Below are 15,357 nucleotides of genomic sequence, written 5' to 3' on the forward strand. Positions count from 1 at the left end.
TAGTGGGACACATCATAGTACTAAAGCCCTGTGTCTAGTGGTAAACATGAAAGATTCAGGCCACAATCATGCCTGTCACTGTTAGGAGCAGCTTTCTGGGAGCTGTGTTAATACATGACTGGATTTCTTTCTCTGAGCATAATGAAGTTGAAGTTCATGCTTATTTTTGGCAAGAGTTAAATTGCTGTTGTCATATAAAATATAATGCTGTAATATAGAAAACTAGTACTTTTCAATCAGCACTATCTTTCAGTTTGCTATAAAACCCAGTCAGGCATACACCCCTTTGTGACTTGCCTAGTAAAGGCATATTTGTTTTAAAGAAGTACTGCTTTATCAACTTGTAATTAGCAACTAAAGGTATAAGTAGTTCAGCTAAAAATAAAATAAGGCCATAACTTTATTTAGAAAATTCTTGTGGGGAAGAAAAAAATATCTTTTTGGCTGAAAACTTTATTCAGATTGTTTCTTGTTGCGATTGTCCTTCCAGATACGGTAATTAAGTGCAGAAGCCATGGTTAGCCAAGCTAAATAAGGAACCATCAAATAAGCTGCTGTTTTGTTGATGTTATACCAGGAAGCAGTTGTAGCTGTTGCCATACCAGTTGTGAGCAGAAGAGTCACCAACCCCTGAAACACAGGAAGGTGGTTAGTGTTGTTTTTATTTGTTGCATTTTCTTGACTAGATAGTCTTTGTGTGGCTCTTTCCACTTAGCTCTGGCACTTGTTGGATCCCTCTGTGAGTTAATTCCTTCTCAGAAAACGAGCCAGCAAAAAAAAAGTTATCTGCTGAGTTATGTGTCAATTCGACTCATAAAATGATACAACAGCCACAAGAAAGGGCATTGCAGCTGGGAGCAAGAGAGTGAGAATAAAGCCCCTCTAACCCATACCCTCTTTTTTGGCAGCAGGAAGTGTTATGTTAGACTACAAACTCGGTGTGACTTTGAGCAAGTCACTTAGCTAAGTAAACTTACCCAGTCTTTTCATGTCATAGATGCTGCCTGAAGAGATGCAGTGTGAATGAATCAAAGATGGATTGCAAAGCCTTCCACTATTACAGCATTGCATGTATATTTAGAGAACCAGGCAAATATATATTTTTATTATTATTATTGATTCTTAGTTTTAAGGCAAGCTGTTTCTCTTCAGACTGCAGAAAATTAGTCTAAAATGGGTGCTGATTACCTGACTGATGTTATGATAAGCTGCTTATCACTGCTGTTTGCCAGATACCTAGGAATTTTAGTAAGTCATAAACGGTTATATTTTCTAGTCACCCAGAGCTCTTATCAAAGGGTAGCAGAAAGAGCTTCTTGAAATCTAAACATTTAAGGATGTTGCAAGATATGTAAATTCTCTCAGGTGGCTGCCAGCATGCATTAAAGAGAATTTTAGAAAACTTCTGCAAGCCATATTTTGCGCTCAGGCTCATTTTCAGGGAGAAAAGATTATGACATAAAACTTTCATCTTAGCATCTTGCAAATGACAGCAGAAGCCTATGATTAAGAAACTTACTTTTCCACTTACCCATCCCATTTTGTGAGCTCCAAAAAATACTGGAGTCCATGCCCAGTTTAATGCCAGCTGCCCTGCATACAGACCCAGAGGAACCACTGACTTTTCACTGAAGCCCCCCAATTCTTTCCATACCAGGTAGGAGCCAAATCTGGAGAAAGCAAATGGAAGGTGTTATTCAGTACACTGGTTAGAAAGCAACCACACATTCTTGATCAAATGAAATTACTTCAGTGCTAGGGTCTAGATTCATTTGGAAGAGTAGATATCCAGGCATTACTTGGCAGAGTAACTGACGGCATGGGGTTGATCACCTGCTGCGGATAGCAATATGCAGAGAAAAATTCCCTATCCTGCCAGAGTTCTCACTTCCAGGTGCAGAGGAGCAGATGACCTACTGCATTTCAGTCTTAAAAAAGAATGCCATGTTGAGATGGAAGCAGGTCTAAGGTGAAAGGGTAAGAGGTAAGTCTCTAAATAGTAAAGAAATTTGATCTTGGTACTGGGAGATGGTGCTTTAAAAATAAATTAAGGCAAAAAAAACCAACCACAAAAGCAAACACACAACCCAATAACTTTTTAACTGGATGAAATGAATACAGGAGAAGTAGCAATTGAGTGGCATCCCAAAGCATAGGTAAATATGGGGATGGATGGTGTTAGAGCAGGAGGAACCCTTTAGTCAGTTTTCAGAAGGAAGGGGATGAAGATGGGGACAACAAAGATTTTAGGAGTTCTGTGGAAAGAATTAGCCACAAGGAGGATCCAGCACCCTTCCTGTCTGCAGGATCCTGGCTACTGAAAGACACTCCAAAAATATTTTGAAGGTTTTGAACAGACTTTCTTAATGCCACAGAAGAACAGTTCACTGGAAGGATCCCAGAATGGAAGCTGCTAAAGACAGGAATTCTCAGGATTTGGGAGATTTACTAATGTAAGGTTTATGCTTGTACTGAGGGAGCCTTATTAGAATGGAGAGCATTCATCACCTGAGACTATTTCTTTTGCTCTTGTTTGACTTTCCCTTTAGACATTAGCTAGATTTCAGTCCAGATGACTGCACAGCCATTCCAAGTGACTACAGTAGAATCCCCTGGATAAAATGCCAACATTTGGAATTATACCTTTGTTTCAGAATTAGTAACTGAGTACTGACTGATTCCATCCTGGTAGGAAAGTCAGCTGGACTGTGCACCGTACTGAACAGCAGGGGGCTTATACGTGTTTCTGCCGGCAGAGCAACTTGCGTTTTGTTTTGTTTTTTTTTAGGAGCAGACAAACATCCAGAGGAGTAATTGCAAGGAGTTTGTCTTCATTTGTAGATCATACAGGAAGGGTTTTGTTTTTCCTCTTTAACCCAGTTAGTGAACCAAGCTTGCTTCTTGGCCATTACTTTCATAAGGACTGAACAATACAGCTTTATCTTGGCAGTTTGATTGCAGAGAGTATTAAAAAAAAAAAGAAAGGAGGGACAAGGTAAGCATTAGAAACTTAACAGTTTATCTTTGTAAAAGGCATCAGGACCCAAATCTGTTCCTAAGTGATTTACAGAGCCACAGTGTGGACTTACAGTTGTTTGTACATCTAACTTTGACTTCAGACCAAAATCATGATGTACAAATCTGCTAGGAAGCTAAATGTCAAGAAAGACATGTAAGCTTATTAAATCTTCCTTTTAGTTATTTCTTGATTTTAATATATTCAAGAGATTCTAAAGGAATGAGATGTCTTGATCATTACAGGAATGCGTGCACATGATGGATTACAGAAGAAAAGGCCTGGTAATAAATATGATCTTTTCACTGAGCTAGATGTATAGTACATAACCAGGACCATCCACCTCAGAATATACTGATTCTGATATTATCAAAGTAAGTGATAAGCTGTCACAATTGGGATTTTTTAAATATTAACTTTATATCCAGGTTTATGATGAGGAATCCAGAAACAGAGTTAAAATTGTGCAGTCAGCTTGAAGGAAGCCCTTCTGTGGGAAAGCCACTCGGCTCTCATCTCTTTGATAAAAGGAACTTTTTTATTCACAGAACAGTACTGATCTGATTCAAATGCTAACTCTTGGAATATATAAGAGTAGAGACCAATTTTTAAAAGTACACTCTAAGAGGAGAAATAAAAGAGAATACTGATGGGAAAGGAGGGACAGTACATGAGGCTATAAAAATTACAAAGCTTTTCTGGAAAGAGAAACCAAAATGAGAGAATGTGTGAGAGCCAGTTTAGCATTCAGATAGTTTCAGATATTGCATCATTGCTGTATTTTGCAACAGGTGGTGTAGTATTTAAGATAACCTGCAGGATAACTATGTAATGTTAACTTGGAAAAGATTTGGTCTCTTTGAAACTTTATGTAGTTAAGACAGTGCTATATACAAATCACTTAGCAACAATGTGTATTTGATAGCTAGGAAAAAGTGGTGCTGAATCCTGGTATGTAGCTAGTTCTTAATGACCAAGTGCAGAAGAGACACAAAGCATCAGGTCGTGCTTGGGGGCTGCACTGACCTCTGTTGAGGCTCTAGGAGCAGAGTGCTCCCTCTCCTCTGTGGCACAGCTCACTGGAGTTAACATAAAAGGAGGTAATGTTGGGTGGACAGCTTCTAGAGCAGTCTGTGAGGAGTATCAAAACTGCCCAGACCATCTCCTGAGACAACCTACCTTTATAAGTATTTTTGCTACATCTTATTAAAAGTAACAGCTGCCAAAATAGAGAATTATTAAACTTTTAAGGTTCCTGTGGGAATGGTATTTGGCCTTGTGATTCCTTGTTCATTTGACAGTAATAGCTGTGCTGTCACATATTTTAAACTAGTTAAGTAAGGAGACAGTAGATGGTTTCAAACATTTCCAGTTTAACAGCCTGGCAGTTTTATTTGAAAGGACATGTATGTTTTGATTTTGGTTTCTTTTAATTGAATTCTGTTAGAATGGTTCTATCCAAATTCTTTCCCCTGTCCCCCCACCCCTTTTATTTTCCTAAAGCTACTGAAGGACATACATAGAAGAAATCCTAGTACTGCCTTGCTCCATTGCTGCCAGCTTGGAAGGTCTTCCCCTCAGAATGAATGAGGAAAGCAAATTAATGGCAGCTTTTCAAACTCCTACTTTTGATGTGGATACTTGTGCATACAAAATGTCCTATCAAACCCACACACAACTCCCAAAACGTGTTTTTACCTGTTAAACAGGCAGCTTGACAGTTTCTTACAAACATACAGCCCAGCAATACAATAAGCAACTTTGAGATCAGATAAGTGCTTTAATACAATGTGAAAAACATACCCCATAGATGTATAGAGAGTTCCCCAAACAGGAGCAAACACCCAGTTAGGTGGACACCAGGATGGCTTCTGTAGAGATTCATACCACACTGGGATTTCCTTTTTGGTTACCTTGCTTCCTAAAAATCCTCCTGCATGGGGCAGGAGTGTGAAACCCACGGCTGGGACCCAGGCTGGTACCACTTCCATTGAGACAGTGAATCTGAAACAAACCCAAACATGTTGATTGGTAGAGCAATTTTAAAATGCAACTACAAAACTTTTCCATTTTTAGCACATTTTTAAAATCTACACGAGTAGGATCTGATCCACAGCCTAGTCTTGTCACTGAGAAAGACTGCAGCTGAAATAAATGGATCTTGTACCAGGTTCACTGGACAATACTCACCCCCGTAAAGGAGCCTAGCATTTACATTGGGGGGAGGTGGGGAAGTGAGGTGTTACTTCCCTCTCAGCTTTGTGCACTAAGATTACTGAATTTTACCTACATAAATACCCTCACCCATAAGTATGCCAGAGGAATAAAGCAGTTTGATATTATATGAACTGCACTTGGGGGGGGGGGGGGGAAATTGCACCAAGAAGCATGTATTTCTGTATTCACCAAAAAGCCCATTCACTCAATGCAATGGCATAGTCAAGAGTAAGAAAAGAGTGTGTGCTTTCCTGTGCTCGAGCAAAATAATTGTATATGTTGCGTTGCATTTTTAGCCTCAAAAGGGTGCTGAAGATGCTCAGTGGCTAATAGGGGATGTGAATTAGTAGCAGACACTTGAGAAACTGCCTCAGAAAATAAACACCAGGGAGGAAAATGAGAAGCTAAGTCCTTAAATGATGTTTTGGTAAACAAGGAAGGACATCTCAGTGGATAAATGGGAAGTACACCTGTGGCTTCTTCATGAAGCATTCAATCAATCAGTTGCAGCAATCTTAGCTGCCAAGCCCATAAAGTGTACTGGATTAAATTTGCCTACAGAAGTGAGACTAAGTAATGCCTTGTTCTGGTAGGCTGCACTGCTTTTGTTAGAGTACAGGCAGCAGTAAAAAAAGTAAGCAAGTAAGCAGGAAAAAGCTTCATTGCAGATTTTCTAGCCAAAAGCTACAGAAGAGCTGTGTTTAGCTTGCTAAAATGTAAATAGATTAAAGGTATGATAAAAAAGGGCAGAACCAAAATGCGTTATTTTTTCAAAGATACAGCAGGCAAATACACCCAATTCCTGTTCATCTGTTATGCAGGAGGGGGAGACAGCATGAAGGAATCGTAAGAGTACAGCAGTGGGGAAAGAGCAACTGTGGAAGCCTCAGGAGAGAAAATAAAATTTTAGAGCAACCAGCATTTCAGAGGCTTGTCAAAGTGTCCTATTGACTTGGTGGCTGTTGTCTTGGCCTATGTTTAAAAGTTTTTATTGCTATAGTTATGACTGCTGAGATGAGGAGGCAGGGAGTGGGGAAGAGGAAATCCCACTTGTAACAGATGTGCTTGAACTGATAGGAAATGGCGCACAGATGACGTTGCATTGTCGCAGTTCTGCTGGTACAGGGAATTTCTGTTTGGAGAACAGGTATAAGCTTGGCCAGCAAGGAAGCTCTCTTGCATTATGTTTTTTGTCCCTGTACTCAGGGCTCTGCCCATACAGTTATGCAGATTTAATGAAGAGATTTCAGTGGCTGGGACCACAAGCCAGATTACATGGGATCAAGAAAAATCTTGGTGATAGAAGCCAAGCAGAATTTTGAAGGCAAAACAGAAAGCGTGGAGGGACTGGTAAAGCATGCAGGATTAGAAAGTTTACAAGGAGTAAACAAGAAAGGGCATGTAGGCTGCAAGGGGTGTGGGCATGCCTTAAGGGAGAGTTGTGGGAGGGCAATAAATAGGAATGCACACAAAAAAGGCAGCAAAGTGGTACAACAGTCAAAGTCAAAAACAAGAACAAAAGAATGAACGAGTGAAAGAAAAACTAAGTAGGGAAGAATTCAGAACTAAGGTTGGGAGCAGAAGTGGGAGAACAATGTGCTAATCTGCTGGAATAATATCAATTAGGTCTTGGGTAGAGGATTGACAACAAGGAAGAGGGGGAAAAATCTGCATAGCTCACTGCTGTAGTTATTGCTGCCATACTTCCTGTCTAATGGATTCTACTTGCTGTTTACCAGGGACCATCTTCAATGGAGGAAAGGAGTTAACATGTTCTCCTGTGCCTAGATCTGTATTTTTACTTTCCTGACAGAGCATACACTGCTTGTCACCCATATTGACAGCACGAAAGGCTCTGCTTTTACTGGGATATGAGGGAGTTGCTACGTGCAGGAGCAACAAGGTGTAATGGGAACAAGAGCTCCAAGGGCAATGATTCTTTTTGGTTGCCTTAACCCAAAGGTTAAGTTAAAAATTTAAAGTTACTAAGATCTCATTAATTCTTAACCCTGTCACTCTTGCTTTGTCTACAGAGAGAACACTAGGCTTAGTTCTCTACATGTGCTATAAAGTGTTGGTCATCTGTGCAGCTCCAGTGTGGCTGTCAAATGCTAGTATTTTTTTTTTAAGTGATAAGCAAGGACCCAAAGGGGTTTACGCTTTATTTGGACATAACAATATCAGGGTGGCTTCCTGCAGGTATTAAGCAACTGGACGTTGTCAGGGGTTCTGTCAGCTTCCCCCCAGGGAAGAAAGTCTGAAAGCATTCTGCAAGCTGAAAGTGCTAAATGGTATCAAATTGGAAAAATACTGCTCTGCTGCAGTCATTAGTGAATAAATGATGTAGCTCCACATTTGTCCCTTGGCGTGTTGGAGGAAGAACACTGAAATAATTCTTAAGTGACAAGAGAAAGAAAATCAGGCAGGCAAATGGAAATGGGGAAGGCACAAATTAAAGACACAGGGAAAGTGAAGCTGTACATGAACAGGAAAGGGGAAGAAATAGAAGTGAAGAGATTGAACATACTGGCTTGAATTAAATGTCGGTGTCGCAGTCTTCTGACTGCTATTACTACTAATTATATACTATGTTTTCCAATAGTATTTCTCAGGACTTCCTGAGCATGGCAAAATACTCTCTCCTGCATAGTACCAAGGAGAAAGAGGAATGAAGCAATGCAGCAAGATCAGAATGTGCTGGTAGGCTTGGCCTAGTAGACTACAACTGTCCATCAGCAGTGGGAGTTCCTGTATTTTAATTCCCCAAAAATGAAATACTAGTATCAATTTCCCATAAAAAGCAGTAGCTAACTCAGGGAACAGCACTAGCTGATTTTGGAAGAAGCCATGTCCATCTTCCTCTGGTTACTTGGTATAGGTCTTTAGTGAGAGAGTAAGTAAAAGGCAAGGATGCACCGGAGACTCAGTGCATTTGGTCAGTGCTGTAGTGTGTTTGGTTAGCTGTGCAGCACCAGATCTGTGTGTAGTTTATAGAATGCCCGGTACATTTTTTGAAAGTAATCCAATTAAAGAGTATATAAACAATTATCAGCCCTGACTTCCTTTTAGTGTATAGCTGATAATCCTGAAATTACTTGGTAATAACTTACATAGCACAGGCTTGCAATTGCTAACACAGCCCCTCTGGCTGCATCTGTATTACACAACCTAGAAATAATTACTACTTTCCCAATCATATCCCAGGTCCACTTAAGGGTGAGATCTGGTTGCATGATATTCTTGCACCCTGATTTTCATACTGAAGAAACCTGGATGTCTGTGGATGGTATCTGCAGCATGCCCAGCAGATTATCTGCCTCTAAGAACCACAACAGTTGGGAATCTTTTCCTCCCACACACACTTAACTTGTTTGTTTCTGTTTCCACTCTTTATCTATCCCCTGCAACATTTTCTTCATCATCCTGCCCATTTTCTGTTAGCCCTAGTCTGACTTCAGGCAGTTTCAGCAGTGCATTGAGGGCTGCAGCAGGCCAGTTTGTTTTACAAACATGTTAAAATAATTTTTCTAGGTATTCAAAACATCTGTCTTGCCCAAAGCTGGTTCCAGCTACATAAAGTAAAAGGAGAAATAAAGGGGCAAACCCCCCCCCCCCAATACTACAACTTGCTGCTTAATGGCCTTCTATCTTTTTGCAGGTTGTTTGTCTATCGTGGTGTAACATGCAGAAAAACAAACAGAAGCTTTCTGGGTTCTCTTATTTCTTGAAAAACACTACACACCCAAAGAAAGGGATGTGGTCCACTATGGGTGGGACTAGGTATATCATGACAGAGGAGCTGGCTTGCTTCAGCCTGATGAAAAATGAACTACTTTGCTTTGAGCAGGTCTCTGAAAGGCAGGTGGGTCCCTTTCCCTTCTCTGGGCACTGCCAGGGACAGCTCAGTCAGCAGGAAGGAGAAAGAAGGACCATGACTTTCACTGCATTTTCTTGTATCCCTGTGCTGATAAACCTCTGACTAATCCCTTTCTTGTGCAACTTAGTGCTGGCTACCCAATCACATGGGGCTTAAATTATAGCTATTGCATTAAAAACATGAAGGAAAATCTCTCAGAAGGGCTAAATCACCCACACGGTTTTGGGGTTTCTAGTCCCCGCTGTTTTGGGGTAGATTGACAAAGCTGTGAGCATACTATTGATGGGGTGTCCCTAAAACATTCTCTCTCATCCTCTACAGTGTATTTTTTTGAGGGCAGATAAGGTTCTACCCAGGTCTGAGAGGCAGCATGCAAATTTCTCCTGGGGCTTCTTCCCAAGATAGCTGTCTGAAGAATTAAGGGGTACATACTTAATTTATATTGATAAACTATGTTTGTTGTGGCTTTAACTCCTGGGAAACCACAACACTGAAAGTTATATCACAGTCTGTGACACAGAATACGGCTACCAGGAAAAAAAGTGGTCTTATCTTTGTTATCTAATCTCAAGTAATAAGAGAAACTTAAAATGATATATACTACATAAATATCTAACAAGTAAGTGTATGATATATGTTTATAATATGTATTTATAACTAAAAATTAAAATTGTGGTATTTATTTAAGGATGCGAGGTGTACTCATCAGGTTTAGAGACAACAAATCTCACTGCCTAGGTTACACTTCTTTTAAAATGGCAGAGCTCAAGTTGTGCAAATAAATCTATGATTTATTGAAGATTTATATACTGGGAACTGAAATGTACACTAGAACAAAATCTTCCCAGGTGATAAATTGCCATTTACTGCTCAATCTCTTCTACTTTTCCCTATGTGTGTTTGTATAAAATCCCCTGGACACAGTGTAAAGACCTAACATTCCTTTGACTACCTTCCTCCTAAACAGCTACCCAACATCCTGCTGTAGGTTTTTCTTCTTGTTTGCCCACCCACTTGGAAAGCGCCATCCATATCTATTCTTAAAAAATTGGAGTTTCTCTTGGATATTTCTAGTTTCCAGGCCTGACTCTGTTCAGCTTGCCAGGTATTCTCTGAGCAGAGTAAAACGTACCAGAAGCACCACATCCAAGGGATGCTTTAATAGCAGTGGGACGTTCATGGGGCATCACCAGTGGTAAGCCTCAAGTGCTTTACAAGTGGTCTGTGCCCTTTACAGCAAACCAAAGACAAAATGGTAGTGCTGAGGTGCGCTCACACCCTTGCTTTACTACCTGGGCTGCTGTGGTGCTTTGCAGGAACCGTAGTCTGCCCTGGGCTGTGCCACTGAAGGCATCAGACGTGTAGGTCACAACCGTGACTCTTCCCAGGGCTTGACAGGTGTCCGGTAGGGTGAACTCTAAGCTGGTGGCCCAGTGCAGAAGGGGTGTCCCTTGCTGTCAGGGCTCCTGGGGCAGCCGGTAGTAAGGGTGCCTAAAAGCTCTAGCGCACAAGCTAAACGCAGGGTGAGCTGCAGTTACTCTCAGAATTCTCACTGAGGTACTACCTCAGTTGGCCCAGCTCATAACTTGCCACCCAGTGTCTCCTCTTGGCTTAGCACACGATGTATTACTGCTTAAGTTATGGGCAGAGGCAGCCACGGAGCAGGATGTAGTCATATACACGTCATATATATCCTATATTACTGCCTATATATTTCAGCTACCTTGAGAAGGTCACTGGCTTTTTCAGGTATTTTACCTGGAGACTGGCAAAAATGGAGGAAATCATCTTATGAAGCAACATAGGATAGAGATTAGAAAAGTGAGCAAAATCTGCTCACCGTGATCCTTTTGAATCGGCCTGAATAAAAAGTCAACAGAATTTCTTGCTATTTTGATCCATTTTCCTTCTGCTGAGTTATACTAATACAATCTCTTTTACTGAGCTGCTCTGTGAAGTCTGACTCACTGCTTGACACTGTTTCATAACCTTCAGTGATGCAAAGTCGTTGCACAACTGCAACTCTGGCATGGCAACTTTCACTTTTTTTTTTTTTAAATCCTGCCATTAAATGCTCAAGTTAGTAAAGTGCGTTTTGTGCTGATTTATAAGCATTACTGGGAAACTCAGAAGGAAAAAAACCCAAGCCCTTTCCTTCACCCTTGAAGAAATGTCCAATTAAAAGCAAATTACAGTGCCACTGCAAGAAAATACCTCTAGTTAAACAGCATCCTGAAATAACCTTCACACGAGTGCAGAGGGTAGATGCGGGCTGTGTAGAAGGCAGAACTGCAGGTCCCCCCGAGACCAGAGGAACGGGACCGCGGTAGCTACGCTTCGGTCACCCTGCCCGACCGAGAGCTGCGAAGCCACGTGCGTGGACAGCTGGGAACGACTGCGAAACTCACGCAAACCCGAAATTATTAATAATCTGCTTCCTTGCTTTCTTCCCTTTTTTTTTTAAAAAAAAAGTCACCTTCCATGCCAAATACCGGCACGGAAAAGCAGCCGGTGTTTGCCTGGCGAAATCCCCTCCGCCCGCGGCCCGGCCCGTCCCCGCCCCGCCCGGGAGGGAGCAGCCGGCCCGGCCACGCAGGGCGGTCGCCGCAGGACGCCCTCCTCCAACCCCTGCGCCGGCACCACCACCGCTCCGGGGTGAGGCGGCGTCGGGCGGGCCCCAGACCCGGCCGCAGCGGCCCCTCGGGCGGCTCAGCCGGGCCCCGCTGCGGGGCTGTGCCGGCCCCGCGGGCTCTCCCGCCCCGTCCCGTCCCGTCCCGCAGGCGGGGGGCGCCGGGCAGCCCCGCGGTTACCTCCGCTCCCGCGCTGCCGCCGCCCGTCGCGCCTCCTCTGCCGTGAGGCGGTGGCAGCGGCGCCCGCCCCCCTGGCCCCTCCCGCCGGCCGAGCCGAGCCGAGCCGAGCCGAGCCGGGCCCGCCCCGGGGAGGGACCTCCGGCGCCGGGCGGGAGCGAGCGGCGTGGTGCGGCGCGGGCCTAGGGCGGCGGGCGCGGCTGAGGGCGGCGGGGCCGGCAGACCGACCGGCCTCCCTTTCCCTCCCTTTCCCTCCCTCTCCCTCCCTCCCGGCGCGGGGGGAGCCGGCTGTCGGCGGGGGCCGCCCGGTTCCCGTGGCAACGCGGGGCGCGGCGGCGCAGGCGGCCGGGCGGCGGCCGCCGCCGCCATGGGCAGCTGGGCCGCGGCGACATGGCGGCTTGGTGGCTGCAGCGGGCGCGGCGGCCTCCGCGCCGTACCGCGGCGGCGGGGCAGCTCCCGCCCCGGCGGTGGGGACCGGGCGGCGATCCTGAGCGACCTGCTGCAGAGCTCGGTGGCGGCCGAGGAGCCGGGCGCGGCGGCGGCGGAGGCGAGGCGGCAGCGGCGGTCCCCCCTGGAGGGCACGGTGCTGCTCTTCCCCGGGCAGGGCAGCCAGTTCGTGGGGATGGGCCGCGGGCTGCTGCAGTACCCCGGCGTGCGGGACATGTACCGCTTGGCCGAGAAGGTGCTGGGCTACGACCTGCTCTCCCTCTGCCTGGAGGGGCCGCGGGACGAGCTGGACCGCACCCGGCACTGCCAGCCCGCCGTGTTCGTCGCCTCCCTGGCCGCCGTGGAGAAGCTCAACCACCAGCAGCCTAAAGTGAGGGGCGCGCCGCGGCGGGGAGCGGGGCGGCGGGCGGTGGTGGGGAGGTGGGGGGAGGCCGGGGTCGGGCCGGCGGGGGCCCTGAGGCCGGGGCCCCTGAGGCCGCGGCCCCCTCGCCCTGAGGCCCGGCTCCGGCCCCGGCCCCGTCGGCGAGGAGGCCGCCGGCCGGCCTCGGCCCCCGCGGGGACGGTGGGGACGGGGCGCGCTGGGCGTCCCCGGCGGGAGCCGGCTGATGTTTGGCCTCGGGTCTGTCTCCGTGCAGGTGGTGGAGAGCTGCGTGGCGGCGGCGGGGTACAGCGTGGGGGAGTTCGCGGCGCTGGTCTTCGCTGGAGCCCTGGGCTTTGCCGAAGGTGCCCGGGGAATGTGCTGAACCCCCTAGTAGGATCTCCCACCCCCGCCCCGTGCTTTTTCCAAAGCATCGCCCGTTACCGCTGTCCCCCTCCCGCTTTTTTTTTATTAGAGGACAGATTTTACTTTCTACTTCCACTGTTCACTTTAATACGCGTAACACGGCATTAAAAGCATTGATGGTTCATGAGAGTGAACAGCCACCCTTTTTTGCGTGCAGATGCAAGGCGCCCGTAACGGTGTTTTCTTGGGGCTGATATTTACCGAGCATCTCTGTTTTTCTCCTTAGCGCTGTATGCGGTGAAAGTGCGCGCCGAAGCCATGCAAAAGGCGTCGGAAGCTGTCCCCAGTGGAATGCTATCGGTTATCGGTCGGCGAGAGGCAAATTACAAATTTGCCTGCTTGGAAGCCCGTAAACACTGTGAATCACTGGGTATAGAAAACCCTGTGTGTCAAATCTCAAACTATTTGTTTCCAGACAGCAGAGTCATTGCAGGACACTTACAGGTATTGCTTCAGAACAACTATCCCTTTAGTTGAATTTAGCATTTCAGTTTTTAAAACTTTACGTTGTGCTTCTGTGTGGAAGTTATGTACGGCCTTAGTTTGTCCAAACAAAAGTATTTGATCTGGGGGGTGGGGGTTGTCCCACATGTGCTCAGTTCTTGGATAGGGAAGGGAATCCCTCTATCATGGCAAGTCTGATGAGGTGGTTGTTGTGGGGTGACTGAGTAAACCTTTGTCGTGTGAGACTCTCACTTCTCTCTCTCTTTTATAGGCTTTGGAGTTTTTGCAGGAGAATGCCCGAAAATATTATTTTACACGTACAAAAATGCTTCCAGTCAGTGGGGCTTTTCATACCAGACTTATGGAACCAGCAGTAGAGCCCTTGGCTGAAGTCCTAAAATCAATTGAGATTCAGAAACCACTGGTCTGTGTCTATTCCAATGTTGATGGCAAAAAGTACATGCACTCAAAGCACATTCAGAAGCTGTTAGTGAAGCAGGTGGTTTCACCTGTTTTGTGGGAACAGACCATGCATTCTGTATACGAAAGAAAGCAAGGAGCAGAATTTCCTTACACGTATGAAGTGGGGCCTGGAAAGCAACTAGGAGCCATTCTCAAAAAATGTAATTTAAAGGCCTGGAAACAGTATAACCATGTAGATGCTCTGGAAGATGAGGAAGCGGCAGAGACCTAAGTAGCCTTTTGAGAAAAATCCACACAACTTGTTTTTTTCTAATTTAAAAATACCTTCGTGCTCCCAAAAGAGGGAGTCTTAAACATTCACGACTTCTCGTGATGAAAAGAGCACCTTGTGCGTAACCGCAATGAACGTTTTCCTTCCCCGTGTGCCTCAGGTGTGGAAGGGCAGAGAGCAAAGTCTGGCTCTTCCATCTGTGTTGGGACTGCAAAACTGCCAATAAACATGCCAAATAGCCTTCTGTTTGGCCTCAATCCTGCAAGCAACTTCCCCTCTTTTTTTTTTCTGGTTTGTTTTTTTTTTTTTCAATTTGGGTGGGAGCATGAATTCAAGTCAGTAGCTTTGGCTGTCCGGTGCAGGGATCTTCTGCATGGATACAGGGGTAGAACTAGGCTGTTGGCTCCGGGTTGTGGAGGGCTCTGCGCCAGGCTTGAGGGTGCGTTCAGAGGAGCCATCCAGTTGGTACAGCTTTCGGTATGTTGATGTTCCTGTTTTCTAACTCTGCTGACTCGTGGGATGTTCATCTGTGTAAAATTCTTTTATTTTGTGTCCGTATTGCCAGGTAGCAGCCGTGTAAGGCAGAAGATGTTATTAGGAACATGATTTTCTTAAGGTTAAACTATAAATAAACTCTAAAGCTTTTCTTGGTATTTTTAATGCTGTGGGGTGCATCATTACTGGCCTCTAGTCCACGCATGGATGGAAGTAATTTTCCCTCCAGTTGTCCAGTGCCACGTTGGTTGTGCTAAGTCACATAAGAAGTGTTTAACTGAAAGAAAAAGCCTAACAAAATGCCCCACCCCCCAGAGGTGCAGGGCTGTTGTCATCCTTTGACCAAGCCTCTGAGGCTGCATAGGCTCAATTGGCCCTTGGATGACTTTTCTTGATGGAGCAGAAAACAGCAGCACTGCAAACTTTGTGGAAAGATCTTTTCAGGGGTGACAGGGTGAACCCTGTGGTAGCAGAGTGCCAGGGAGGAGGATTTGAATGCTGATGTTTTGGTTGTCTCTGTATTTTTGACTGTGTTTTGCCAGCTTTTACATTTTCTGAAAGCAGGAGATGCGCTGG

The 15,357-nt window shown here is 45.4% G+C and overlaps 2 protein-coding genes across 3 annotated transcripts; one reads left to right on the forward strand and one right to left on the reverse strand.

The window, feature by feature from the left end:
• Positions 1 to 376: 376 nt before the first annotated feature.
• TSPO (translocator protein) lies at positions 377 to 12,041 on the reverse strand. 2 transcript variants are annotated; one of them, XM_075051868.1, is made up of 4 exons: positions 11,921 to 12,041; positions 4,820 to 5,020; positions 1,532 to 1,670; positions 377 to 630 (listed from the first exon to the last, which is right to left on the reverse strand). In XM_075051868.1, the coding sequence occupies exons 2-4, from the start codon at positions 5,005 to 5,007 to the stop codon at positions 454 to 456; spliced, it is 504 nt and encodes a 167-aa protein (XP_074907969.1). In that variant the 5' UTR covers positions 5,008 to 5,020; positions 11,921 to 12,041; the 3' UTR covers positions 377 to 453. The 2 variants fall into 2 exon arrangements, with proteins under 2 accessions (XP_074907969.1, XP_074907970.1); XM_075051869.1 differs by lacking the exon at positions 11,921 to 12,041 and adding an exon at positions 11,325 to 11,553.
• Positions 12,042 to 12,090: 49 nt separating this feature from the next.
• On the forward strand, positions 12,091 to 14,939 carry MCAT (malonyl-CoA-acyl carrier protein transacylase). The gene is made up of 4 exons (XM_075051867.1): positions 12,091 to 12,734; positions 13,000 to 13,087; positions 13,375 to 13,592; positions 13,864 to 14,939. Exons 1-4 carry the CDS (start codon positions 12,285 to 12,287, stop codon positions 14,284 to 14,286), a joined length of 1,179 nt encoding a protein of 392 aa, XP_074907968.1. The 5' UTR covers positions 12,091 to 12,284; the 3' UTR covers positions 14,287 to 14,939.
• Positions 14,940 to 15,357: the final 418 nt, after the last annotated feature.

This window comes from Buteo buteo, chromosome 19, assembly GCF_964188355.1.
Source record: "Buteo buteo chromosome 19, bButBut1.hap1.1, whole genome shotgun sequence".
Lineage (NCBI taxonomy): Eukaryota > Metazoa > Chordata > Aves > Accipitriformes > Accipitridae > Buteo > Buteo buteo.

Bases quoted from the DNA above. Each gene is read 5' to 3' on its own strand.
- MCAT (XM_075051867.1), top strand. From the start codon at position 12,285: ATGGGCAGCTGGGCCGCGGCGACATGGCGGCTTGGTGGCTGCAGCGGG. The intron at 12,735-12,999 runs GTGAGGGGCGCG...GTCTCCGTGCAG, and splicing joins TCAACCACCAGCAGCCTAAA to GTGGTGGAGAGCTGCGTGGC. The intron at 13,593-13,863 runs GTATTGCTTCAG...TCTCTTTTATAG, and splicing joins TCATTGCAGGACACTTACAG to GCTTTGGAGTTTTTGCAGGA.
- TSPO (XM_075051868.1), bottom strand. From the start codon at position 5,007: ATGGAAGTGGTACCAGCCTGGGTCCCAGCCGTGGGTTTCACACTCCTG. The intron at 1,671-4,819 runs GTATGTTTTTCA...TGCTTTCTCCAG, and splicing joins ACTCTCTATACATCTATGGG to ATTTGGCTCCTACCTGGTAT. The intron at 631-1,531 runs GTAAGTGGAAAA...CCTGTGTTTCAG, and splicing joins GAGCTCACAAAATGGGATGG to GGGTTGGTGACTCTTCTGCT.